Here is a 27,798-nt window from a genome sequence, read left to right on the forward strand (position 1 = left end):
TAGTTGGTGCTTTGGCCATTGTTATTCCTACTTGGCAAGGCTACTAAGAAATGGTTATAGTAGGTAGAAAGATGCAAAAGTTCCCAAGATGAACATAGACACTAAGGATTCTTCAGCTCAGCAGAAGAAATATGCATTAAGACTCATCACCTGGTCAACTATCGCAAACCATCATTCCGGTCCTAACTAATAAGAATGGCTGGCTCTTCCCAGCCTGTTCCTTTGATAGATTGTAAAATTGAATAACAAAAGATATTCTTTCATTTATAAGTGTTAATACATTTTCTAATCTAACTTTCTTATAAACAAATAAAGATAAAGCCCAAGGGAAAGGCTAGCTCTATAGTTTTTTCACTACATCGCCAAAATAATAAACAGAATTTTAAGATATTGGAAGGCAAGCTCTATAATGAGCTTGAGAGCACATGCAGAGTTTTGTCTTTTAAAACTTATAACTATAGGAATCCATAATTTTGTTTTCTAACTTTGGTCAAGAAACGATGGTAATAAATATTCTTTTCTCAGTGCTTATTGGGTGCTCATTGGTTGTTCTAATAACATATAGGCATCTATTATCTCTACTCACTGCCTTGCTTTTGAGTGCCCAAGATAGGAAACCTTCACTGGAAGGCAGGGAAAGCTAGAACTAGCACTTTTTGAGCACTTACTGGAGTCTCAGCTAGTTCATTAATTAGCCCCAAATTTCACCACTGATAAGGGTTGCAGGAGGAGTCAGTAACAAGTTTGATTGCAAAGCTCTTAATGCTTCACTTTCCATTGGGCTACTGCTTAAGGGTTAAGTAACAAAGTTGCCTTTTAGAAAAAGAGGTAAATTCCTCATTGGTGTGCTTAGGAGGTAGTGCAGGTCAAAGAGGTCTTTTTATACGAACACAGTAGATAACTATTGTGATGCACAGTAGATAACTATTGATATACAAAAACAGTAGATAACCTATTGTGCCCCTCAGATTTCAACTGCAGCACTATTGTTAGACAGCCAGAGGGTGTTTTGTTCATATTGTAAAAATAATTCTTTGCCCAATCTTCTCAGAGGAAGGTTGGGGAAAAGATTTTGGAGAGTTTGCCTGCTATTCTGTGTTAGGTTGGCCTGGAAGGGACTCTGTAGGCCTTTTCCTTAAGTGTAGACAATACTTTGCAACCCACCAAAATGCTCAATTGAATGAGTGAGCCTAGTTTGGTCGCCTGGTAGTACTCTTGTTCTTGGATGAGCTTACATTTAAAAGATACTAGTTTTTAAAGACAGCTATAGTAAAACTCAACAGGAGTTAAAGGGCTTTTGAGGATAACTTTAACCCCTAGACAATTTTTCTTAGTTTGTATAACTGAAAGGAGTTGGAGTTGGAGCCATTGGAAACTCTGCCTTAGAGAAAGAAGATGAATCAGACTCATCCTAGAGGTAGGCTAGTATAAATGGATTCTAAACACTTAATTGGGGACCCTATTTTGAGTCTTCTTCCAGAGAGTGTAAAAGAGGTCTAAGAATTTGATTTTTTTTTAAAGTGTCTATTGCGAGAGATAATTCATACATAGATGCATAAAATGTGAGAGTTTTTTGCAAAGCAAATACCCATATAGAACCACCACTCAAGTTAAAAACTAAAAACATGCCAGTACTCACATAAGTTCCCCCTGAAGCTCTCCCCAGTTACTATCCCCAAGAGTTAGCCATTGTCCTGAAGTTTATGGTAATTTCCGTTCCCTGTAGTTTTACCATCAAAGCATGTGTCTCTAAACACTGTAGTTTAGTTTCATCTGTTTTTTTGAAGTTCATACAGTTTTTTTTTCCCCCCGGCTCCTTTACTCAACATTATGTTTTTAAGATTCTCTGTGTTGTTGAGTGTGACTGTAGTTATTCATTTTCATTGCTGAATACTATTGAGTATGTCCCAATTTATATATCATTTCTGCTGTTGATGAACATTTCACATGTTTCCAGTTTTTGACTATCATGAATAATGTTCTTTTGGTGAACATATATATGCATTTCTGGTTGAATAGAGTGTAATTGCTGGGTTAGAGGGTATGTAAATCTTCAATTTTACTAGATAATGCCTTATAGGTTTCCAAGTGGTTGTTCCAATTTACAATCCCATCCTCAGGAACTCCTCTGAAATACTCACTTAACGTGTTTTTTAAAGCATTCTGAAGAGTGGGTAATGATCTTATTGTGGTTTTAATTTGCATTTCGCTGATTCCTAATAAAGTGGAGCAACTTTTCATGTTTATTTGACCATTTGGATATCTTCTTTTGTGAAGACTCTGTTAAATCTTTTGCCCTCTTTAACTGTTGGATTGCATGTCTTTTTTTTCCTCTTGTTTTGTTGGAGTTCTTTGTAAAGTCTGGTTATATGTATTAGAAATATGTTTTCCTACTTGGTGGGTTACCCTTTCCACGCATACTGGTGACTTCTGATGAACTTAAGTTCTTAATTTTAGTGTAATTTTAATTTTAGTGTAGTTCAATATATCAGTCTTTTCCATTATAGTTTATAGTTTTTTGTCCAGTTAAATCTTTTCCTATCCAAGGTCATGAAGATATTCTCCCGTGTTATCTTTTAAAATCTAGAAATTTATTGTTTTGCCTTTCATAATTGTATACAGTTCTAACTGGAATTGATTTTTGTTATTGGTGTGAAGTTAAGGTTTTATTTCTCCCATATAGATATACGCCTGTCCCTGCACCCTTTATTGACTGGTCTCCAGTATTTTCTTTCCCCAGTATTCTTCAGTGACACTTTATTCATAAATCAAGTATCTATATATGTGTGAATCTTTCTGGGCTCTGTTGCCTTTTCTGGTCCATAAAAGTGGTAATTCATGTGGCTCAAGATAAAATGTCGAAATGCAGTTGTTTTTTATATATCGACTGTTATCCAGCAAGCTTGCTAAATTGCTTATTCATTCTGATAACTTACCTCTATATGTTTTGGACTACCTCCATAAACTGTCATAATCTGAGGTTAATAACATTTTATTTCTTTCTTTCCTATCATTTTAGTTTTTAATTCGTTTGCCTTACTTTACTGACTACAAACCAGCATGATGTTGAATGTAAGTGATATTTAGTAGGCATCTTTGACTCATTCCTCATCTCAGAGATAAACCTTTCAGCATTTCACTGTTAAGTATGTTGTTTACTATAGTTTTTCTCCACCCCTCACCCACTGATATCCTTTATCATATGTGTCAGTTGGGGTTTTCAGCAAGATCCTGAGATAGAGTTAAGAGTGCAAGAGATTTATTAGAGGATTACTGCCTGTGAAGAATACGGGGAAGGAAACAAGATTGGGCTGGGAGAGCCTCAGACAGTGATGCAGAATCTTGGCCAGCCCACTGGGGAGCTGTGGAGCATAGATTGCCTACCAGAAGCTTCCCACATTGGGCAAAGGTCACCAGGCCCTAGTACACCTGCTGTGCTCATTCATTGGCTGGGAATTGCTCAGAAAGAACTTGGCCTTACCCCAAACATTGCAGTTGATTCCAAGGGTGCTGCAGTTGGAGGCTGATAGCCAATGGTGCTTTTCATAGCTGAATGGCAAGTTCTTGTAGGGAGATCTGAGTAATACACAGTAAAACTACTGAAAATCAAGGCAAAGAGATACGTTCTAAAAGCAACCAGAGAAAAAAGTGAGAAGACCTTCCAAGAAGCTAGAATTAGCCTGAGGCCTGACTCATAAACTGAAACCATAGGAGGAAAAAAGGATAAAATTTACTTTTTAAAAAGTTACCAAATTAGAATTTGATATCCAATGAAAATATCCTTCAAATATAGAGGAGGAATAAAGATTTCAAAGCAAATGAAGGTTTGTCACCAAATGAAATAATAGAAGATATTTTTCAGGCTGAAGGTAAGTGATCTCAGGTAGAAGTTCAGAAATGCAAAGGAATAAAGAGCAATAAAAATATAAGTATGTGGATAACTAAGTTAATATGTACTTTGTAAGACAATAGTAATAGTATCTTGGTGAATACAGTGTGGCAGAACACTGGTACTACTAAGGCTAGGTCATAGAAAGCTTGGCTGCTTCTGCATGGGTCTCTTGGACCTCTAGGAATTGGGATATTTCTTTTGGGAACTCAGTTGCCCCGATGAGAAACCTAAGCCAAACGGAGAGCTCACGTGTAGTCCTCTGGTCAGTGGTCCCTGCAGAGCCCCCAGCGACCAGCCATCATCACTTGTCTGCCAATGACCATCACGTTTGAACCGTCAGATGAATGCAGCCACAGTTCACATCTGACTGCAGCCACATGAGAAACATCAAGTGAGGCCTAACCGACTGAGCTCAGCCAGCCCAAAAGAGTCTGAAGGATAGTAATAAATTACTGTTTCAGGCTGTTAAATTTTGGAGTGGTTTATTATACAGCACTAGATAACCAGAACACTTAATGTCATCTAATATCTGGTTAGTCTGTGTTCAGTTTTCTTCCACTGTTTCAGAAATTGCTTTCTACATTTGGTTTATTCAAATCAAGATCCAAATAAGGTCTGCACATTGCATTTGGTTGCTGTGTCTCTTAAGTCTCTTTTAACCTGTCTTCCCATGCCATTTTATTTTTGTTGAAGAAATTGAGTCATTTGTCTGTGGGATTTCCTAGAACCTAGGCTGAGATAATTTCTTCTTCTTGGTGTTGTTTAATATTCGTCTGTTCTGTGAATTTTCTATAAACTGTTTAGCTAAATCTAGAGTCTTGATTAGATTCAGATTCAATTTTTTTCTTTGCAAGAATATTTCATAGGTGGTAGTTGTATAATGTGAAGAAAATGACTGATCTCTGTCCCTAGGGAGACTTTAAACCTTGTAATATCCTTATTAATAAGAATGTCTTTGTTATTCATGAGTCCCTTGGATCACTCCTGAGTTTATGCTTAACAAGATGACTCAACCTAGGGGCTGGTCACTTGAAAAAACAGTCATGTGATTAGAGGTTTGGGGCTTTAAGCCAACTCAGCCTTCTGCAGTGATGAGAAGGGGGCTAGAAATTGAGTTCAATCACCTGGTGGCCTATGATTCAGTAAATCATAACTCTATAATAAAACAGCAATAAAAACTCTGGACACTGAAGCTCTGTAGAGCTTCTTGGATGGTAAGCACACCAATGTGCCAAGAGAGTGATGTGCCCTGATTCCATGGAGAGAGGGCACAGAAGTTCTGTGTTTGGGACCCTCCCAGACCTTGCCCTGTATGTTTCTTTAGAATAAAACTGTAATTGTAAGTATAGCACTTTCATGAATTCTAAGAATCACTCTAGCAAATTATTGAGCTTAAGTGGGGAATCGTGGAAACCCCTCCATATTTGTGGCCAGTTGGTTAGAAGTGCACATGGCCTGGACACCCTAACTTTTGGTTGGTGTCTGAAGTGAGGACTGTCTTGTTGGAGACTGTGCCCTTTAATCTATAGATTCTAATGCTAACTCCAGATGGTGAGCATCAGAAATGTATTGCATTCCACTAGTAGCACTGTATGCTTTTCATCGGTTTTGTTGTCAGAAGCCATGTATTGTCAGGTTGGTTGTCTTGGATATTTTAGGTCACAGATGTTTTTTGTTTTGTTTTTTAAAGATTTTATTTTTGCTTTTTCTTCCCAAGCCCCCCAGTACATAGTTGTATATATTTTAGTTGTGGGTCCTTCTAGTTGTGTTATGTAGGACGCCACCTCAGTATGGCCTGATGAGCAGTGCCATGTCCGCTCCCAGGATTCAAACCAGTGAAACCCTGGGCCACCAAAGTGGAGCCTGGGAACTTAACCACTTGGCCATGGGGCCAGCCCCCCCACCTTTTTTTTTTAAAAGATTTTATTTTTCTTAGAGATGTTTTTATGTTCATCAAACAGTTTGTACACAGTTTGCAGGTGCCAGGGTGGGCAGAAAAGGACCTTATTCTCGAGATATCGGGGATCTATGCCATGATTGCTGATTGCTTCTTCTGAGCTCAGCGATGTAGAGAAAGAGGCAGGCAGCTGTATGGTTGCACCTCCTTCCATTGTTAAAAGTTCCTCCCCTTGAAGTAACCCAGGAGATTTCAAGGGCTGACAGTCCTCCCCACCCCCTTTATTTTTCTCTTTTTCCCCTTTTGGGAGCCAGGCATTAATGAGTAGGACATTCAAAAGCAATTACATATACAGGGGAAATTAGAAAATCATTGCAAAAGAACTCATACAATGCAACAACAAAAGCAAAAAACCCAATTAAAAGATGGGCAGATAGGGGAAGATGGGCACAGATGTTAGCTCAGGGCCAGTCTTTCTCAGCAAAAAGAGGAGGATTGGTGGCAGATGTTAGCTCAGGGCTAATCTTCCTCAGTCAATCAATTTTTTAAAAAAAAGGAAGAGGAGGGGCTGGCCCCGTGGCCTAGTGGTTAAGTTCATGCGCCCCGCTGCAAGCGGCCCAGTGTTTCGTCGGTTCGAATCCTGGGCGCGGACATGGCACTGCTCATCAAACCATGCTGAGGCAGCGTCCCACATGCCACAACTAGAAGGACCCACAACGAAGAATATACAACTATGTTCTGGGGGCTTTGGGGAGAAAAAGGAAAAAAAATAAAATCTTAAAGAAAAAAAAAGGCAGAGGATCTGAAAAGACATGTTTTCTAAAGAAGATATACAGATGACTGATAGGCACATGAAAAGATCTTCAACATTACTAATTATTAGGGAAATGCAAATCACAACCACAATGAAATATCACCTCTTGCCCGTCAGAAGGGTTATTATTAAAAGGACAAGAAATAAGTGTTGGAGAGGATGTGGAGAAAAAGGAACCCTCATACACTGCTGGTGGAAATGTAAACTGGTGCAGCCACTGTGGAAAACAATATGGAGATTCCTCAAAAAATTGAAAATAGAAGTACCGTATGATCCAGCTATTCCACTTCTAGATATTTATCCAGAGAACATGAAAACACTAATTTGAAAAGATATAGGTACCCCTATGTTCATTGCAGCATTATTCACAATGGCCCAGACTTGGAAACAACATAAGTGCCCATCAACAGATGAATGGATAAAGAAGATGCAGTATATATACACAACGGAATACTATTCAGCCATAAAAAAGATGAAATCTTGCCATTTGTGACAAGGTAGATGGACCTTGAGCATATTATACTAAGTGAAAAAAATCAGACAGAAAGCCAGATATCTTATAATTTCGCTCTTGTGGAAGATAAAACAACAACAACAAAAAATAAACACATAGAAACAGAGAAAAGATTGGCGGTTACCAGATGGGGAGGGAAGAGGTGAAAGGGCAAAAGGGCACAATGTGTACAGTGACAAATGGCACTTAGACTTTGGGTAGTGAACACGATGTAGTCTACACAGAAATCAAAATAAAGTGATGTACACCTGAAATTAAAAAAAGAAAAAAATCACTGTAATATTCGAGGAAAGGCGCAGGCTCATGAAAGACATGAGAAGACCTAAATTTACACCACAGGCTTATTTTTGGCACAGAGACAGCCTACAATAATCAAAAGAACAAAAACGAAAACAGCAGACCCTGGGAAAGAGGGAGAATCTGATATCCACAGTTACTACCTTATTAGATTCAAATGTCCGGTTTCAACAAAAGATCACAACATACACAAAGAAACATGAAAGTATGACCCACTTAAAGGAAAAAATGAATCAACAGAAACTGTCTGAAAAGGACCTGATGCCAGATCTACTGGACAAAGACTATTTAAGATGATTGTCTTAAAGATGCTCAAAGAACTAAAGGAAGATGTGGAGAAAGTCAGAATGCTGTATGAACAAAATGGAAATACTAGTAAACAGATATAAAACCTAAAAGGAAACCAAAAAAGAGAGTGATGTCATCAAGATGGTAGAGTAGGAAGCCGTAGCTCTCTTTCCTCCACAGAAACACTGAGATCACAATGATATTGTACCAAAATAACCTTGAAGAGAAATTCAGAATCCAGTTAAGAAGTAGAAGCACCCTAGAGGACCATAAACTGAAAGCAGTGAGATTTATACTGGTCAGAAGAGCAGAGCAACTTTACCCACATTGGTTCCTCCACCAGACTAGCTTAGCTTGATGCCAGGAAGATCACCTCAGCCCATGATTTCTCCCCCAGTAGAGAAGTGAGATTAGAATGTACTTCTAGCCTCCTGGCCTCTCAGGGTGCCCTCCATTGGGCTGGTTTCTGTCTCAATTCATACTAAGTGCTAAACAACCTGCAGAGCCTGGTCTACTGGAACTAGCTAGGAACAAAGGAAAGGTGAGGGCATATCCTTACAGCCAGCACTGCTCTTTGAAATTGGGACTAAGCACAGAACTGAGGGGTTTTTTCCTCCACAACAGATGGAAGGAAGCTAAGAGAACGTTATCCTCCAGCATTTCAGTGGACCCTCAGTGGAGCAGGTTTCTGTCTGGCCTCATACTGAGTGCTGAATGACCTCCAGTGCCCAGTGCCCTTGGGCAGCTAAGAGCAAGGGTTGGGGAGGGCATGCCCTTACAGCCAAAACTGAGCTGTGAAATTGGGAATAGGCACAGAGGTGAGTTCTTCTTCCAGAAGATAGGGAAAGAAGCAAGAGGGGCCTTGTTCCCAGCCTTACATTGCACTCCTGAGGGTTTGGTTTCTATCTTGCCTCATATCTAGCACTGCTGACCAGTGGCAATTTCTCCCAGTCAAAACCAGTCCATAAAGACCAGAAGAGGAACCTGCTTCATAAAATGCACAGACAACAAGCAAACCTACAAGAACCATGAAGGATGAAGAAAACACAAAACAATCAAAGAAAGAAAACTAATCTCCATTAACCAACCCCAAAGAAATGGAGATCTGTGAAAAGCCTGACAAAGAGTTCAAAACAATCAACTTGAAGCTGAGTGAGTTGCAACAGAACACGTATAAACAACTAAACAGAATCACGAAGATGATACATGAATAATATGAGAAGATCAACAAAGATAGAAACAATAAAAAGAGAACCAAACAGGAATGCTAGAGCCAAAGAATACATTAACTGAACTGAAAAATTTATTAGAGAGGTTCAAAAGCAGATTTGTTCGAGCAGAAGAAAGAATGAGCAAACTTGGAGAGGTCATTTGAAATTACACAGGAAGAGTAGGAAAAAGAAAAAAGAATGAAAAAGAGTGAAGAAAGCCTACATGACTTAGGGGACTCCATCAAGCAAACCAATATATTACATATTTTATTTAGGTATAAAGGTAGTCCCAGAGGAGGAGAGAGATAAAAGGCTAGAAAGCCTATTTAAAGAAATAATGACTGAAAAGTACCCAAATCTGGGGAGGGAAATTGACATCCATATTCATAAAGCCCAAAGGATCCCAGATAGGTTAAATTTAAAAATATCTAAACACGTTATAATCAATTCATCAAAAATCAATTAATCAAAAGACAAAGAGAATTTTGAAAGCAGCAAGAGAAAAGCGACTCATCACAAGAGGGCCCCCATAAGACTGTCCACTGATTTCTCTGCAGAAACCTCTCAGGCCAGGAGAGAATGAGATAATACATTCAAAGTGCTGAAAGAGGAAAAAAACTGACAACCAAGAATACTGTACCTGGCAAATCTGTCCTTCGGAAATGAGAGATAAGCACTTTCCCAGACAAAACAAAAGTTGGAGAAGTGCATCACCAGTAGACTTGCCTTACAAAAAAAATGCTCAAGGGAGTTACTCAAACTGAAATGAAAGGATGCCAATTAACAGCATGAAAACATATAGAAGTATAAAATTCATTGGTAAAGGTAAGTATATAGTCAAATACAGAATACTACTGTAATGATGGTAAGTAAATCACTTTCTACTCTCATGTAAAAGTTAAAAGACAAAATTATAAAAATAACTATAACTGTAATCATTTGCCAGTGGGTACATAATATAAAAGATGTAAATTGTGACATCAATAATAGAGTGTGGGGAAGAAGTGAAAGTGTAGAATTTTTGTATGTGATTAAAGCTCAGTTGTCATTAGCATAAAATAGACTGTTATGTTTTATGTAAGCCTCATAGTAAACACAAATGAAAAACCAGTAGTAGTTACACAAAATATAAAGAAAAAGGAATCAAAGAATACCACTACAAACAAAAAGTCATCATATCACAAAGGAGGAGTGCAAGAGAGTAAAAAGGAACAAAGGAACTCCAAAACAGAAAATAATTAACAAAATGGCAATAAGTCCTCATTTATTAATAATTACTTTAAATATAAGTATCAAATTCCCCAGTTAAAAGACATAGAGTAGCTGAATGGATTAAAAAAAAAAAAAAACAAGATCCAACCATATGCTGCCTACAAGAGACTCACTTTAGCTTCGAGGAACACGTAGGCTGAAAGGGAAAAGATATTCCATGCAAATGATAACTAAATGAGAGCAGGAGTGGCTCTTCTTGTATTAGACAACATAGACTTTATGTCAAAAACTGTCACAGGAGACAAAGAAGGTGATTATATAATGATAAAGATCCTCAATTCATTATGAGGATATAACAATTATAAGTATATATAAGCACCCAACTGAAGGGAGAAATAGTATTTTTCACAATAGCCAAGATATGGAAACAATTTGTATCCATTGATTAATGAATGAATAAAGAAAATGTGGATGACATTAAATTTATACACACACATATATACATATATATACACACATATACATACAATGGAATATTATTCAGCCTTTAAAAAGAAGGAAATCTTGCCATTTGCAAAACCATGGATTAACCTGGAGAACATTATACTGTGTGAAAGACAAATACTGCATAATCTCTCTGATACGTGAAATCTAAAAATGTCAAACTCATAGAAGCAGAGGGTAGAATGATGTTACCAGGGGCTGTGAGCTGAAAGAAATAGGGCCATGATGGTCAAAGAGTACCACATTTCAGTTATGCAAGATGAATATCTTCTGGAGATTTCATGTACATCATGATGACTTAGTCAATAATACAGTATTATGTACTTGAAATTTGCTGAGAGTAGATCTTAATTGTTCTCACCAAAAAAAAAAAAGTATGTGAGCTGATAGATATGTTAATTAGCTTGAGTGTGGTGATCGTTTCACGATGTATACATATATCAAAACATCACATTGCACACCTTAAATATATATAGTTTTTATTTTCTAATTATACCTCAGTGCAGTTGGGGGAAAAAAGAAAATCTGGAGCTGAAAATATAACTAAAATGGAAAATTCACTAGAGGGATTCAAAGGCAGATTTGAGCAGGCCAAAGAAGGAATCTGCAAACTTAAAGATAGGACAATGGAAACTGTTGAGTCTGAGGTACAGAAAGATAAAAGATTAAGGAAAAGTAAACAGAGCCTAAGAGACCTGTAGGGATACCATCAAGTAGACCAACATATGTATTATGGGAGTCCCAGAAGGAAAATAGAATATTTGAAGAAATAATGGCTGGAAATGTCACAAATTGAATGAAAGACATGATTATAAGCATCCAAGAAGCTCAGTGTATTCCAATTAAGACTAACTCAAAGAGACCCAATGGCACACATTATATAATCAAACTTTTGAAAGACAGACAGGATCTTGACAGCAGCAAGAGTGAAGCAACTCATCACATACAAGGGATCATTAGTAAGGTTATCAACAGATTTCTCATCACAAACTTTGGAGGCCAGAAGGCAGTGAGCTGATATATTCAAAGTGCTGAAAGAAAAAAAAACTATCAACCAAGAATCCTATATCCAGCCAAACTGTTCTTCCGAAGTGAGGGAGAAATTAAGACATCCCTAGATAAACAAAACCTAAAGAAGTTCATTACTGTTAGACCTGCCTTGCAAGAAATGCTAAAGGTAGTTCTGCAGGTTAAAATGAAGGGACACTAGACAGCAACTCAGAGCTATATTAAGAAAGGAAGATCACAGTAAAAGTAAATACATTGGCAATTATAAAAGCTGGTATTATTGTATTTGAAACTCCAATTTTTGTTTGCTACATGATTTAAGAGACCAACGTTAAAACAAGAAACCTAAGAGTCTAAAAGCTAGTATTATTGTAACTAGTTTATAACCTCACATTTTGTTTTCTACATGATTTAAAGACTAATATACTTAAAAGAATTATTAGTTTGTGTTTTTGTACACGCTGTATATAAAGATGAAACTTCATGCCATCAATAACCACAAGGGGTAGGGACAGTGCTATAAAGGAGTTCTGTTTTTGTGTGTTATTGACATTAATCTAATATAAATTCAAATTAGAACGTTAGAACTTTAGGATGTTAAATTAATCCCCATGGTAACCACAAAGAAAATAAGCATGGAAAACATTTTTGCTGCAAAAAAAAAAAAAAATCAACTAAACACAAAAGTTGACAGTAATGCAGGAAATGAGAGACAAAAAAATCTATGACATATAGAAAACAAATTACAAAATGACAGAAGTAAATATGCTATGAAGCTAAGTTGGTATTAATTCAAACTGGTTTGTTATAAATTTAAGACATAAATTATAATCTCCAGGGTAACCACCAAGAAAATAACAAAAAAATACACAGAAAAGGACATTAGGAGGGAATCAAAATGGTACACTACAAAATCAATTAAACAGAAAAGAAGGCAACAACAGAGGAACTGAGAAACAAAAGATATAGACATATAGAAAGCAAATAGCAAAATGACAGAAATCTTTCGTTATCAGTAATTACTTTAAATGTAAATAGATTAAACTCTCCAATCAAAGACAGAGATTGGCAGAATAGATAAAAACATGATCTAACTATATTCTGTCTACAGGAGAATCACTTTAGATATACAGACAAAAATATGTTAGAAGTAAAAAGTTGATATGATCTGAATGTTTGTGTCCCTCCAAAATTCATATGTTGAAAACTTAATGCCCAAGGTGATGATATTAGGAGGTGGGCCTTTTGGAAGCGATGAGGTTATGAGTGTAGAGCCCTCATGAATGAGATTAGTGTCTTTATAAAAGAGACCCCAGAGACATCCCTTGCCTCTTCAACCATGTGGATGTACAAGAAGTCTGTGACCCAGAAGGGAGCCCTCACTGAGTCATGCTGGCGCCCTGATCTTAGATTTCCAGCCTCCAGAACTGTCAGAAATAAATTTCTTTTTATAAGCTACCCAGTTTATGGTATTTTTTTTCTAGCAGCCTGAACAGAATAAGACACCTGTAAAAAGATATTTCATGCAAATAGTAAGCAAGAGCGAGAAGGTAGCTATACTAATATCAGACCAAATTGATTTTAAATCAAAAACTTTTCATGAGACAAAGAAGTACACAACATATTTTTTTAAAAGCTCAGTATAACAAGAAGATACAGCAATTGTAAAGGTTTATGCACCTAATGATAGACCATCAAAATATAGCAGACGCAAAAACTGATGTAGTTGAAGGGAGAAATAGTTCTATAATAATAGTTGGAGACTTCAATACACCACTCACAATAATGGATAGAACTAGACAGAAGATAAGTAAGGAAATAGAAGTCTTAATACAATAAACCAGTTAGATCTAATGGACATATATGGAACACTATTCAACAACGACAGCATACACATTCTTTTCAAGTCTGCATGAGACATATTTCAGGATAGACCATATGTTGGGTCACAAGTTGTCTCAATAGATTTTATAGTATAGATATTGCACGAAGTATTTTCTCAACCACAATGGGATGAAATCAGAAATCAGTAACAGAAGGAAAACTGAAAAATTCACAAATTTGTGGAAATTACACAACAAGGGAAATTCGAAAGTATTTCAAGATGAATGAAAAAAAAACAATATGCCAAAACTGTAGGACACACCAAAAGCAGTGGTAAGGAAGAAATTTATAGCTATAAATGCTTATATTAAAAAACAAAGAAAGCTCTCAAATCAATAATCTATCTTTACAACTTAACTAGAAAAATAAGAACAAGCTAAATCCAAAGCTAGCAGAAGGAAGGAAATAATAAAGATTAGAACAAAGATAAATGAAAGAGAGAATAGGAAAAATAGAGAAAATCAATGAAAGCAAAAGTTGGTTTTGAAAAGATCAAAATTGACAAACTTTACCTTCATGGGCTAAGAAAGAAAGATGACTCAGATTACTCAATTCAGACATGAAAGTGGGGCACATTACTCCTGATTCTACAGAAATAAAAAGGGCTTTAAGAGAGTACTATAAACAACTGTATACCAGCAAATTGGAAAACCTCAATTAAATGGACAAATTTCAAGTTACACAAAACTTACCAAGATTAAATTAAAAAGAAATAGAAAATCTGAGCAGACCTGTAACTAGCAAGGAGAATCTAGCCATAAAAAAAAAAAAAAAAAAATCTCCCAACAAAGAAAACTCTGGACCTGATAGCTTCACTGGTAAATTCTAACAAACATTTGAAGAACTGCCAATCCATCTCAAACTTTTCCAAACAAAAATGTGGAGGGAGTACTTCCTCACATTTTGTGACATCAGCGTTACCCTGATACCAAAGCCAAAGATTCTACAAGAAAGAAAAACTACAGACCAATATCCCTCATGAACATTGATGCAAAAATCCTTAACAAAATACTAGCAGAGCAAATTCAGCAGCATATTAAAAGGATTGTACACCGTGACCAAGTGGTATTATTCCTGTAATGTGAGGATGGGTCAACGTATGTATATGGCTCAGTGTGATACACCATATAAACAGAATGAAGGACAAAAACCACATGATCATCTCAGTTGTTGCAGAAAAAGCATTTGACAAAATTCAACACCCTTTCAAGAGAAAAACACTCAACAACCAGGAACAGAAGGAAATTACCTGAATGTAATAAAAGCCATATATGAAAACTCCCAGCAAACATCAAACTCCATGGTGAAAGAATGAAAACTTTAAGATCAGGAACAAGGCAAGAATGCTCGCTTTTACCACTTGTATTTAACATAGTACTGGAAATTCTAACTAGAGAAGTTGGACAAGAAAAATAAGGCCCACAAATTGGAGTGAAAGAAGTGGAATTATCTCAGTTGGCAGATGATGTGATCTTATATATAGAAAACCCTAAAGATTCTACAAAAAACTGTTAGAACTAATAAATAGATTTATCAAAGTAGCAGGATACAAAATCAACACACAAAAATGAATTGCACTTCTGTATACTAACAGTGAACAATCCAAAAAAGGAATAAGAAAAACACTTCCATTTACAATAGCACCAAAAAGAATAAAATACTTAGAAGTTAACTTAACCAAGGAGGTGAAAGACTTAAACAATGAAATATCAAAACATTGCTTAAACTAATTTAAAAACATAACTAGGGGTCGGCCTGGTTGTGCAGCAGTTAAGCACGCACGTTCCGCTTTGGTGGCCCAGGGTTCACTGATTTGAATCCCGGGTGTGGACATGGCACCGCTTGGCAAGCCATGCTATGGTAGGCGTCCCACATATAACATAGAGGAAGATGAGCATGGATGTTAGCTCAGAGCCAGTCTTCCTCAGCAAAAAGAGGAGAATTGGCAGCAGATGTTAGCCCAGGGCTAATCTTCCAAAAAAAAAAAATAACTAAATGAAAACAGCCCATATCCATGGATTAACATACTTACTGTTATTAAGATGTCAGTAATACCCAAAGCAATTTACAGATTCAATGCAATCTCTATGAAAATGTCAGTAATGTTTTTTGCAGACATAAAAAAAACCTGTCCTAAAATTCATGTAGATTCTCAAAATACCCTTAATAGCTGAAGTCTTCTTGAAAAAGAAGACCAAAGCTGAAGATTTCACGGTCTGATTTCAAAACTTACTACAAAGCCACCGTAATCAAAACGATGTGCTACAGGCATAAAGGCAGACATAGACCAATGGAATAGAATTCCAAGCCCAGAAATAAACTCTCACATATATGGTCAGATGATTTTTGACAACACTGCAAAGACCATTTAATGGGCAAGTATAGTCTTTTTAACAAATGATGCTGGGAAAAAAACTGGATATCCATATGAAAAGAGTGAAATTGAACCATTACCTAACACCACGTACAAAAATTAACTCAAAATGGATGAAAGACCTAAATGTAAAACCTAAAACTGTAAAACCGTTAGAAGAAAACATAGGGCAAAAGCTTCACGATATTGGATTTGGCAGTGATTTCTTGGATACCGGGAATTATAAAAACTTGGTCTGCAAAAGAACGAGTGAAGAAGATAAAAGCCAAAATATAGAGTAGGAGAAAATATTTGCAAACCATGGATCTGACAAAGGACCTAGTTTTTAGAACATATGAAGAACTCTCAAAACTAAATAATTTTTTTGTTTTCGTTTTTACTTTTTTGCTGAGGAAGATTGGCTCTGAGCTAACATCTGTGCCAGTCTTCCTCTATTTTGTATATGGGATGCCGCCACAGTATGGCTTGATGAGCAGTGTGTAGGTCCATGCCCAGGATCTGAACCCGCAAACCCCAGGCTGCCAAAGCAGAGTGTGTGATCTTAACCACCATACCACCAGCCTGGCCCCATCAAAACTCAATAATTTTTTTAAAAATCCAGTTCGAAATTGGCAACCAACGTTGTACTGAAAAGCGTATGTGGATATGGCAAAAAAGGACATGGAAAGCTGTTCAACCACATTATCCGTCAGGAAAATGCAAATTGAAACCACACACAACATAGTGACAAGACCAAATGCTGGCAAGGATGTGGAGAAACTGGATCACTCATACGTTGCTAGTGGGTATGTAAGTGATACAGCCACTCTGGAAAAACAGTTTGGCAGTTTCTTATGAAACATAAACATGCTGTTATCATATGTTCCAGCAATTACATTCTTGTACATTCTCTCAGAGAAATGGAAATTTACATTCACACTCAAACCTGTTCACAGCAGCTTTATTTGTCATAACTAGAAGCTGAAGACAACCCAGATGTCAGATGTCCTTCAGTGGCTGAATGGCTAAACAGAATGTGGTACATCCCTACCATGAAATATTACTCAGCAGTAAAAGGTAAACTGTTGACACACGCACTAGCCTGAATGAATCTTCAGAGAATTATGCCGAATGAACACAGCCAATCCCAAATGAGTATCTTTGTGTGATTTCATCTATCTGAGAGTTTTGGAATGAGAAGATTTTAGACATGAATAACCGAGGAGGGTTTGCCAAGGTTGGGGGAGGGGAAGCAGAGGTAGACGTGCTTATGAAAGAGCAGCATCCTTGTGGTGATGGAGCTGTCCTGTAGCTTGACTGTGGTGGTGGGTACCTGAACCTACGCACAGATGCGTACAAGTAAAACTGGGGCCATCTGAACAAGACATGTGGATTGTATGCGTGTCAGTGTGCTGGTTGTGATGTTAGCAGAATGTTACATTGGGGGAAATGGAGTAAAATGTACCTCTCTGTGTTATTTTATTTCTTATAGTTAGGAAAGACATTTTGTGAGTTAAAAATACTTAAAACTACCTCACAGATACCTTGTCCATTTGCAATGATGAGATTATTTGCAGAGCACCTTTTAGGGGAGTGGGGAGGGTAGTTAATGAGAGGGAAGGTCACATGTTTAGGTTTTATTAATCAGAAGCAAACCTCATCCTCTACCACCACCCCAATTCTTGAGGAAGTATGTGATTTTGTATCTGAAAGTGACAAAGAAGTCTGATCACCTGCAAGGACACTTGGCTCCTTTTCTCAAGCATAGTCCTGGGAAAAGTTGCAGTCTGTGACGCTCATATGCTGCCCAGCATGGCTCCTTGGTACCGCCAACTGTGTATGTGCCCTGCCTGTATAGACCTTGTCTCATTTCTAAGCACCCATTGCCTTGAATGCAACTGTATTGTATACCAAATTCTGTAGTAAATTTCATTTATTAGTTGACTTTTTTCTAAGAAAGTTAAATATTCTGTTCAGCAATTATACAGTATAAAATGGTGGTCACATTAAAAATTGTTATCAATAATATGGCCAACTTCAGCTCATGTAAGCTAAAAGAAGTCAGTTTCAGGCATATACAGTCTTACCACAGATGTGTCATAATAAGTACGTAATAACAGACCAGATCACAGGATTTGAATTCTGACTTGTACCATTTGATCCTGGACCAGTGATTTGAGTCATTCAGAGGCTTATTTTCTTTACTTGTAAAATATAATCCTGTATTTGAATGTCTCAGTGTGTTAACAACTGCAAGGACCATTAGAGACATAGTTGTTGTGACAGTCATGCATGTTGAATCATAACACAAGGAGATGTTACTACAAATGAAAATCTAAATTATTATCTCCTCATAAAGTCCAAGTCACAGTCAGCTTTTCAGTCTTGGCAGTATTTACATTTTGGACCAGATAATTCCTTTAAGGGGGTAGGGAGTGGAAGACTGTCCTGTGCATTATGGCATGTTTTTCAGCATCGCCGGCCTCTACCCTTTAGATGCCAGTGGCCCCTTCAGTTGTGACCATCAAAAGTGCCTGTAAACGTTGCCGAATGCCCCTGGAGGACAAAATTGCCCCAAGTTGAGAACTGCCAGGTTATAGGGATAAAATTATCATGTGTTATTTTCGTGATAAGAGAAATATTTGAGAACGTATCCCATATGTTTTTGCAGAGTCTTATCCATTCCATTGGAAGAATAGTCCACTTTCCTCCTATTTTCATATCCTGTTTGGGGTTGGAGATGCTTTCTGAGAGAGACTGCTCAGATTGGTCTGGAATCTGGAGCCTAGCAGTGAGCTCGGCTGAGGCTGGATCCCTTATATGCAGCAGAAGTGTGGAGTCTAAATTGTGGGTGGGAAGGAGTCTGTGCTTGTCCCTGTGGATAGACACAGTGAAAAGATCATTTGCAGGAGGTCAAGAATTACCAACTTTAAATTTCTGTGATTTGGGGAAGTTTACTTTGAAATGTTGTGGGTATGTCTTATCAAGATCCAAAAGTACATGGCACAGGCATTTTCTAGGGCCCTGAGTACTCCTGATAGACCCTTGTCTCTGGGCACAAATTTTATAAAGTCCAAAGGTTCCTGCTGGTCAGATGGCGCAATGTGAAACCTCAGCATCTTCTAGGGATTGTCGCTATTTAGTGCGATGGTAATCTTTTTCATATGGTTGTTGGTCATTTATTTTTCTTGAGTGAATTGCCTCTTCTTGCCCTTTGCTTATTTCAGTCACAATATTCTTTTTCCTGTAGTCCTTATTTTTCTTTCTTTTGCTGTTGATTTATAAAAATTTTTACATAAGATATCAGATCTTTTCACTGTAAGGTTATTAATATTGCAATCCCTTTTTGCTTGCTTTGGCTCTTCTCTTTTCTTGACATTTATCCTTTCTGTTTTTGTTCATTCTTTGACTTTCAACATTTCTGCATCATTTTGTGTTAGATATTTAGGGTCTATAATTGGGCTTTGGTTTTTCAACACAATCCTTTTGTCTCTTTTAAATAGACTAGTTTATCTCATTTAATCATACTGTATATGTGTTCAGTCTCTTCCATCTTATTTTTATGCTTTCCTTTTTGTTATTTTCTGTCTCTTGATTTAGAGGCTTAATTTTCAGATATATGTTTAAGATATGATTAAACCTTTATCTCTCAAATTGCTTCAGAAACAAAATAGTGTCTGTTGTGGTCTTTTCCTTTCTCTCAATATGTAGGGTATATTGTTGGCATGTGATCAGATTTTTATTCTTGTTTATTAAAGTTAAATGATTATTTTTCTATTTTGTGGTTTATACTTCAAAAACATTTACTTTCTGCTTTTCTAACCTTATTTCCACAGTTCCTTTACCTTGAGTGTCTGCTTATCTTTCACAAGACAGTTTCCTCATTTGCAGTTCTTGATGAGTAATCTTGTTGACTAGATTGTCTTCATGAATGCTTTTTTCCCCTCAGGAAAGTGTACGTGGGCGATACACTTCCTGAGCCCTCTTTCTGTCAATTTCACGTGAGAACCACAGTTTAACATGTCCTGAAGTTCTTAGGTTACACTCTTTATTGAAGTATAAGTGACATACAATAAAGTGTACATGTTTAAAGTGTACAATTTGAAAAGTTTGATCTGTTTGTACATTTGTGAAACCGTCGTTATAATTAAGATAATGAACATAACCATCACCCCCAAAAGTTTACTTGTGACCCTTGGTAGTCCCTCCACTTTCACTCTCCATCTCTAGGCAACCACTCGTCTGCTTTCTGTCACTATCAGTTAGTTTATATTTTAAGCCATTTTATATAAATGGAATCATTCAGAATGTGCTTTTGGGGAGAGTCTGATTCAGCATAATTGTTTTGAAATTCATCCATGTTGTTGCATGTATCAATAGTTTATTGGTTTTTTCCACTCAAATGTTATTTTTTATTCTTTAAAAGATGGTACATATTTATTTTAAAGCAATAAAGAAATGTTTAAAGAAAAAAAAGAAAGGTTTCCAGTCTTTGAGTTTATCTTTTTTTATTGCTAAGTAGAATTCCAATGTAGATGCACCACAATTCATGTACCCATTCACCTGTTGATGGAAATTTGTGTTGTTTCAGTATTGACCTGTTACAAATAAAGCTGCTATAAACATTCACATACAAGTCTTTATATGGACATATGCCTTTGTTTCTCTTGGACAAATATCTAGGTCATATGGTGGATGTATGTTTAACTTTGTGAGAAATTGCAAAGCTTCTTCTAAAGTGGTGGTTCTGTTTTACATTCCCACTGACAGTATATGAAAGTTCTAGTTGCTCCGCATTCTTGTCAACCCTTGGTATGGTCAGTCTTTTCAATTTTGGACATTATAAATAAGTATGTAGTAAGTAAGTTACTGTAGTTTATATTTGCTTTTCCTTAATAACTGATACTGAACATCTTTTCATGTGCTTAGCTGGCATTTGTATAGTTGCCCATTTTTAAAAATTGGGTAGTTTTCTTATTATTCAGATTTACAGGTTCTTTATATGTTCAGGATACAAGTCCTTCATGAATATGTGATTTGCAAATATTTTCTCTCAATAAGTGATTTGCCTCTTCATTTTCATAACAATTTCTTTTGGTGAGCACATTTTTAATATTTTGAAGAAGTCCAATATATCAATTTTTTTTCTTTTATAACTAGTGGTTTTTTTGTCCTGTTCATGAAATATTTGTCTATTTCAAAGTTGCAAAGATAATTTATGTTTTCTTGGTGAAGCTTTCTAATTTTAGTTTCTATGCTTAGAACTATGTTTTATCTAAAATTAATTTGTGTGCATGATGTGACATAAGGATAAAAGTTTATTTTTCCCCTACATAGGTTTGTCCCCCTATTCCAGCACCATTTGTTGAAAAGATACACGTTTCTCTGTTGAATTGCATTGATGCCTTTGTTGTAAATCAAATGACCATAAATGTGTGTGAGTCCATTTCTGGACTTCCTCCAGTTCCATTGACCTTTTTGTCTATCTTTATGCCAGTGCCACACCGTCGTGATTGCTATAGTTCTTTTTTTATTCTGGTAAAATGTGGATAACATTAAAATTACAGTTTTAGCCAGTTTGGTAACGTTAAGTACATTCACATTTGTTTTCCCATCATCGTCATCCAGCTCCAGAGCTTTTTCATCATCCCAAACGGAAACTCTGTACCTATTGAACAATAGCTCCCCATTCCCCTTGCCCAGCTCCTGGCAGCCACCGCTCTCCTTTCTGTCTCTATGATTTTGACTCCCACAGGTACTTCATGTAAGTGGAATCATATAGTATTTGTCCTTTTGTGACTGGCTTATTTTACTTAGTGTAAGCGTAGACTTAGTCTTCAGAGTTTATCTTTATTATAGCACATGGCAGAAATTCCTTCTTGTTTAAGGCTGAATGATGTTCTGCTGTACGTATAGACCATATTTTGTTTGTCCCTTTATCCAGCGATAGACGCTTGGGTTGCTCCCCTGCTTTGGCTCTTGTGATGGATGCTGCTGTGAACGTGAATGTCCGAATATCTGTTTGGGTCTCTGCTTTCTGCTTTCAGTTCTCTGGGGCATTTACCCAGAAGCGGGATTGCTGGATCATATGATGATTCTGTGTTTAATTTTTTGAGGAACTGCCACACCGTTTTCCATAGCAGCTGCACCATTTTACATTCCCACTAGTAGTGCACGAGGATTCCATTTTCTCACATGCCTATCAATACTTGCTATTTGCTGTTTTTTTGGTAGTAGCTATGCTGATAGGAGTGAGGTGGTATCTCATTGTAGTTTTGATACGTGTTTCCCTGATGATTAGTGATGTTGAGCATCGTTTCATGTGCCTGCTGGCCATTCGTGTATCTTCTTTGGAGAAATGTCTGTTCAAATTCTCTGCAAATTTTTTAATCAAGCTGTTTGGTTTTTGCTGTTGAGTTGTAGGAGTTCTTTATATATTATATGTTAATCCTTTGTTAGATATATGATTTGCAAATATTTTCTCCTATAGCAAAAAATTTTCATAATAAAAAGTTGAAGAAATTCTTTAAGTACAGAAAATAGAAGAGTTCAGTTCCCTGTTCACCTACCATTCAGATAAACCCAACAATTACTAATGTTTTGCCATATTTGCTTTATATACACACATACTTTTACACACAACAAATTGTATTGCTAAACATTTTAAAGAAAATTACAGACATCCTGACACTTCACTTCGCATGAGCATTCACTTTCAAAAAATAAGGACATTTTCCCACATCTGCCATATTTCTCCTGTATGAGTTCTCCAAAATGCCATTTAAAAATAATTTATGTTAATGGCAAAAAAAATAATGCCACAATTCTGCTTTTTCTAATTATAACATAGAAGCTAACCTTTTTTTTTTTTTTTAAAGATTTTATTTTTTCCTTTTTCTCCCCAAAGCCCCCCGGTACATAGTTGCATATTCTTCATTGTGGGTCCTTCTAGTTGTGGCATGTGGGACGCTGCCTCAGCATGGTTTGATGAGCAGTGTCATGTCCGCGCCCAGGATTCGAACCAACGAAACACTGGGCCGCCTGCAGCGGAGCGCACGAACTTAACCGCTCGGTCACGGGGCCAGCCCCATGAAGAAGCTAACCTTTTGAAATAAGTTCACCGATGGTATTCCTTAGAGTTTTAGCATTTGCTAACACATCATTTTTAACAACTTCGTTTCCTTCATCAGTTGCCCCCTAACTTGTTGCATTCTCTCTTTTCCTCCTCTAATTCATCCTTTACACTACAGCCAGAATAATACCTTTACAATGTAGACCATGTCTGTCTCTGTCCCTCTTATTCCTTCAGAGTCCTTGTGTAGCATCTGGAGTCCAACACAATCCAAACTTCTTACAGGGATGCGACATAATCTGGACCCTGCCTGGCCCTCCAACCTCATTGTCTACTTTTCTCCCCCTCCCATCTAAGCTCCAGCCAAGTAGACCTGCTGTTTCTTGAACATCCAAGCTCTTTCCTGTACTAGGACCTTTGCATGTGCTAGTCTCCACCACCACCTAATCCCGCTTCCACACACCGCCCTTTTTTATCCTTTAGGTTTCAGTGTAAATGTTCTCTCTTCAGACCGGCCTTCTCTCATGACATATTTAAGCATGTCGTCTGTTTATTCTTGTTCACAGCACAGAAAGGTATTTTGGTAATCCTTTACGTAATGTATAAACACATTTATTTAGTTTGAAAGTTACTGGCCTCCCCCTCCCCCCGCCTTGTGCTCCATGATGGCAGGAACCATTACATACCAGCACATGGCACACAGTAGGTATGCAGTGAACAGTAAGAGGCACACGTAGCCTCACAAAGTGATTGTGAAGGGGGCTCTTCTCGTAGGATGTGTTAGTTTAGCAAACTTTTAAAAATCAATCACATTACTTTGTATTATTTCCATAGATGGTTTAAAATTTGATCCAAATTATTTTCTCATTTGAATTACATAGTGTGACAGATCATTTCGTATGATTTGAGGATCAGGTTTAACCTGAAAATCCAAGTAAGTATAAGATCAAAGTTGAAACTACAGTAAAATATTTGATGTTCTGTATGTCTGTAGTATAAAGATTTGGTCTCAGTATTTTCACCAGTTTTTCCTTCCTTTCACAGACTGAGACAACACTTGGACTCAGTTCATATCAACAGAAAAGGTAAGGAAGGAAAGTATATATATGTGATAATTTATAAAAGTTTATACATTTAGTAAGATGCTAACATACTTTCAGTTCCTTCTGGGGGATTCCTGCAATGCTCTTCTCTTTCCCCATACTTTTTTGCTGAAGAGGGAAAGCAAGTTATAAATCACATTATATTATGTACTTCAAGTATTGTGTATGGAAAATGAGGTTTAAATCTGAGTTTGCAGGTGATGCATTGTGTAGCATATGTCCGCCTGTCATATACAGAGGGACTTTACTCATAGCTGAAATGCCAACTGCTTTCTAAGAGGACCAGCTAACTCCCTAGTGGCTTCTTTTGTGACTATCCCTGCCTTTAATGGACTGACCATTGCTGCCCTCAGCTGTCACCAGGGGTCTGTCTGCAGGCCCCTAGAGGAGGAACTCAGGGCAGTAAAACTCAGTCTTGTGACTAAAGGAGACCCCTTTTAAACACAGATTCTCTGTGATAACAGGGAAGTTGTTAAACTTGCAGATATTATGAAAATATATACATGCATGTGTATTTGAAGATGCATTCCTCACCTCCAGATTCTTTGGGGTTTTGGTAGCTTATCACATGTATTAGAGAGACAATATAAAAGAAAGATGCTGCCTGATTCCCTTTCAATATCCAGTGAGGGCCTGCACATGGTATCTAAAGGGGAATGAGAGCTATCTGTGAATTAGATATCCTTGATGCTTACAGTACACCCAAGAATGTCCTCAGAGTAGTGAAAGGCAGACTGCAACAACAAAGAATTTTATTTTGAGAGAGAAGTAGCAAATACTCAAATTAAGTAGGGCAATTAAAGCTTTACTTCAGGGCCCAGCCTGGTGGCCAAGTGGTGCTCTGCTTCGGTGGCCTAGGTTTATGGATTTGGATCCCCAGTGCAGATATGCTTGCTCACCAGCCACACTGAAGAGGTGTCCCACATACAAAAAAATAGAGGAAGATTGGCACAGATGTTAGCTCAGGGCTAATCTTCCTCAAGCAAAAAAAGAGGCTTGGCAATGGATGTTAGCTCAGGGCAATCTTCCTCAGCGAAAAAAAAAAAACCGACTTCATAAATATAATAATGAAACTCCTCAACATTCACCGTTTTTACTCTTTTCACTCTTCATATCTGCAGTAACATGGCCCTGCTTCTCCATTGCTCGTCCTTCTCCCTAATGTCATATGCCCTATTGGGACCTGTTCTACCTGTGAACCCTGCCCGAAGGACACACTCGCTGCCTGCAGTAAGGTGTAGACTTCTCTGCTACTCTGATTATAAAATATAATGCCACCCTGCCATCCCTCCACCCCTCCCCAGATATTTTTGGCCTTGGGGTGGATTGTTTCCAGACTACTGTGACTCTAGCCTGATGCCACCTTGGCTGGACCATCTGAGAACCCTAGAACTCTGACCCATCTGGAGCCAAATTAGTGGGGAGAAAAGCACACCTATTATCTTGTGCTTCTTTCTTGATCCTTTATCTTAGCAGTTAGGAAATTAGCTATGGAATTATATTTGGCTACTTTTATGAAAATGATGGTATTATCCATGATCAAGATTTGGGCTTTAAGTTATTTTCCTGGTATAATGAAGAATTTACCAAAAAAAGGGAAGAATTTACATCAATACATAATTATATTCTGATCTCATGTTCCACTTATCTTATCATCTACATCTGTCTAACAGACTACCCCAAAACTGACTGGCATAAAACAATCATTTTATTATACTGTCGGACTCTGTAAGTCAGGAATTTAGGCAGGGCACGGCAGAGACAGCTTGTCTCTGCTCCATGATGATTGGGCCTCAGCTGGAGAGATGCCAGTGCAGTGACTCAGTGGCTGGGAGCTGGAGGCACGTTGGTGCTAGCTTGATACCTGGGACCTCAGTGGGGCTGTCACCTAGAATACCTACATGTGGGCCCCTCTCTGTGGTCTTTTCCCAAAGGCTTATGGGCTTCCTCACGGCATAATGGCTGGATTCCAAGCTTGAACATTCCCGAGAGAACCAGTGAAAGCTGTATCACTTTTTATGACCTACTCTCTGAAATCATATAGTGTTATTTCTGTCATATGCTGTTTGTCAGTCAGTGACTTAAGTTGGCCTCAGGGTGTTGGGAGGTGGGGCAAAGACCCCCACCTATAGATGGTAGGAATATCAGAGGATTTGCAGACAAGTTTTAAAATAATCACGCTTCACTTTTTTTTTTTTCTGACCAAGACCATGCATTAGATAAACACTTGGTTCAAATTGGAATGCAGTAAAAATACCCTGTGGTTCTTTCATATGGGTATGATCCGGATTAGGCACTAAACATATGTTTTAGTCGGCTTGGGCTGCTATAATAAAACACCGTGTAGACTGGGTGGCTTAAACAACAGACATGTATTTCTCACAGTTCTGGAGGCTGGGAAATCCAAGATCAAGGTGCCGGCACATCTGGTTCCCTAGTGAGGGCTCTCTTCTTGGCTTGCAGACAGCCGCCTTCTCCCTTTTGTCCTCACATGGCAAAGAGAGAGGGTAGAAACGAGCTAGTTCCATCATGAGAGCCTCTCTCTGTGACCTTATCTAAACCTAATCGCCTCCCAAAGGCCCTCTCTCCAAATGCCCTCTCATTGGAGGTCGTGGCTTCAGCGTGCGAATTTTGAGGGGTTACAGTTCAATCCATAACAGCATAAAAGTCTAAATTTAGATTTTTGAGCTTCATATCAAGCAACTAAAAACTAACCTAAAGAGCTGTATTTGTAAGTCACCCTTCATAAGTCGTTTTAAAACGTGTCTGACATGGAAAAGCAAATATGTTCTCCATACTTAACCTAGCACATGACAATCAGAACAGAGCTTCCACACTGGAAGGATTTAGCCAGTCCTTCTATATGTGGCTCAGTGCTGCACAGTCAGATCAGACACTGCCAGACTTCTCATTTAAATCAGAGGAACTTTAATAGAATGTGAAATGAAAATATAAAATGTGCAGTTGTGTAACAACAGATATAAATAAAATGTGTAGCTGGATAACAACAGAAATTGTAATCCTTTTTTTTTCTCAGTTCGAAAACAAACTTCTATAAAAGTATCAGAGTTTTGGTTTGGTTTTGAAAATTTGGCTAAGATGAAAGTTTTCATATGATCAGAGATGGTTGTAATATACAAGAGACCCTAATAGATTATCTTATTGAGCCCGCATGTTTGACAAGCTGAGACCCTTAGGACCAAGGGGTGTGCTCAAGGTTAGAGTGGCAGAGTTTCAGTTAGAAATCATTATCTTCTGATGGCTGGCCCCGTGTTGCATTCTCTTTGACTATTTGCCTATCAAATATGTAATCCTTCAGTCTTCCCTATATTTTCTCTTTTAGCCAGTATTCCTAGAGGACAAATAGAGTTAGTAGGAATTGGAGTGGGAAAGGCTGTGAAAGAGGAGTAGGGAAGGCAGTTGAGGCATGTGGGGGGAAAGCTGTCAGGATTGGGAATACATGGCAGGGAGGCGTGTTGAAGAGAGGCAAGAGATCCGCGCGGTCTGCTTTCCGTTTCTCAAAGTATCTGCCCTGTGCTGGGGCTCTGATACAGCCTCTGCCCTCAGGGATCTTGAAGGATCGTGGAGATACCATTTCTGATGAGGTCATAAATCATATGTGTTGATGAAGTGACAAAAACAGTCCACTTTGTGAAAGAAAGCAGCACATTTGAAAGGGATATTATAATCAGGTGATGTAAGCCTCGGGGCTTGGTTGTAGTGGATCAAGGTACCTGACACAGGTGTTG

The 27,798-nt window shown here is 37.7% G+C and overlaps 1 protein-coding gene across 2 annotated transcripts in view; it reads left to right on the forward strand.

Moving 5' to 3' along the window:
- TMEM131 (transmembrane protein 131) overlaps window positions 1–27,798 on the forward strand; it is a 219,633-nt gene that overhangs the window by 53,946 nt on the left and 137,889 nt on the right. For both annotated transcript variants that reach the window (XM_044772935.2, XM_070511663.1), the window contains exon 3: window positions 23,991–24,031. In XM_044772935.2, the coding sequence (XP_044628870.2) occupies window positions 23,991–24,031 (41 nt within the window). The remainder of the gene's footprint in view (window positions 1–23,990; window positions 24,032–27,798) is intronic.

Source organism: Equus asinus, chromosome 6 (assembly GCF_041296235.1).
Source record: "Equus asinus isolate D_3611 breed Donkey chromosome 6, EquAss-T2T_v2, whole genome shotgun sequence".
Taxonomy (NCBI): domain Eukaryota; kingdom Metazoa; phylum Chordata; class Mammalia; order Perissodactyla; family Equidae; genus Equus; species Equus asinus.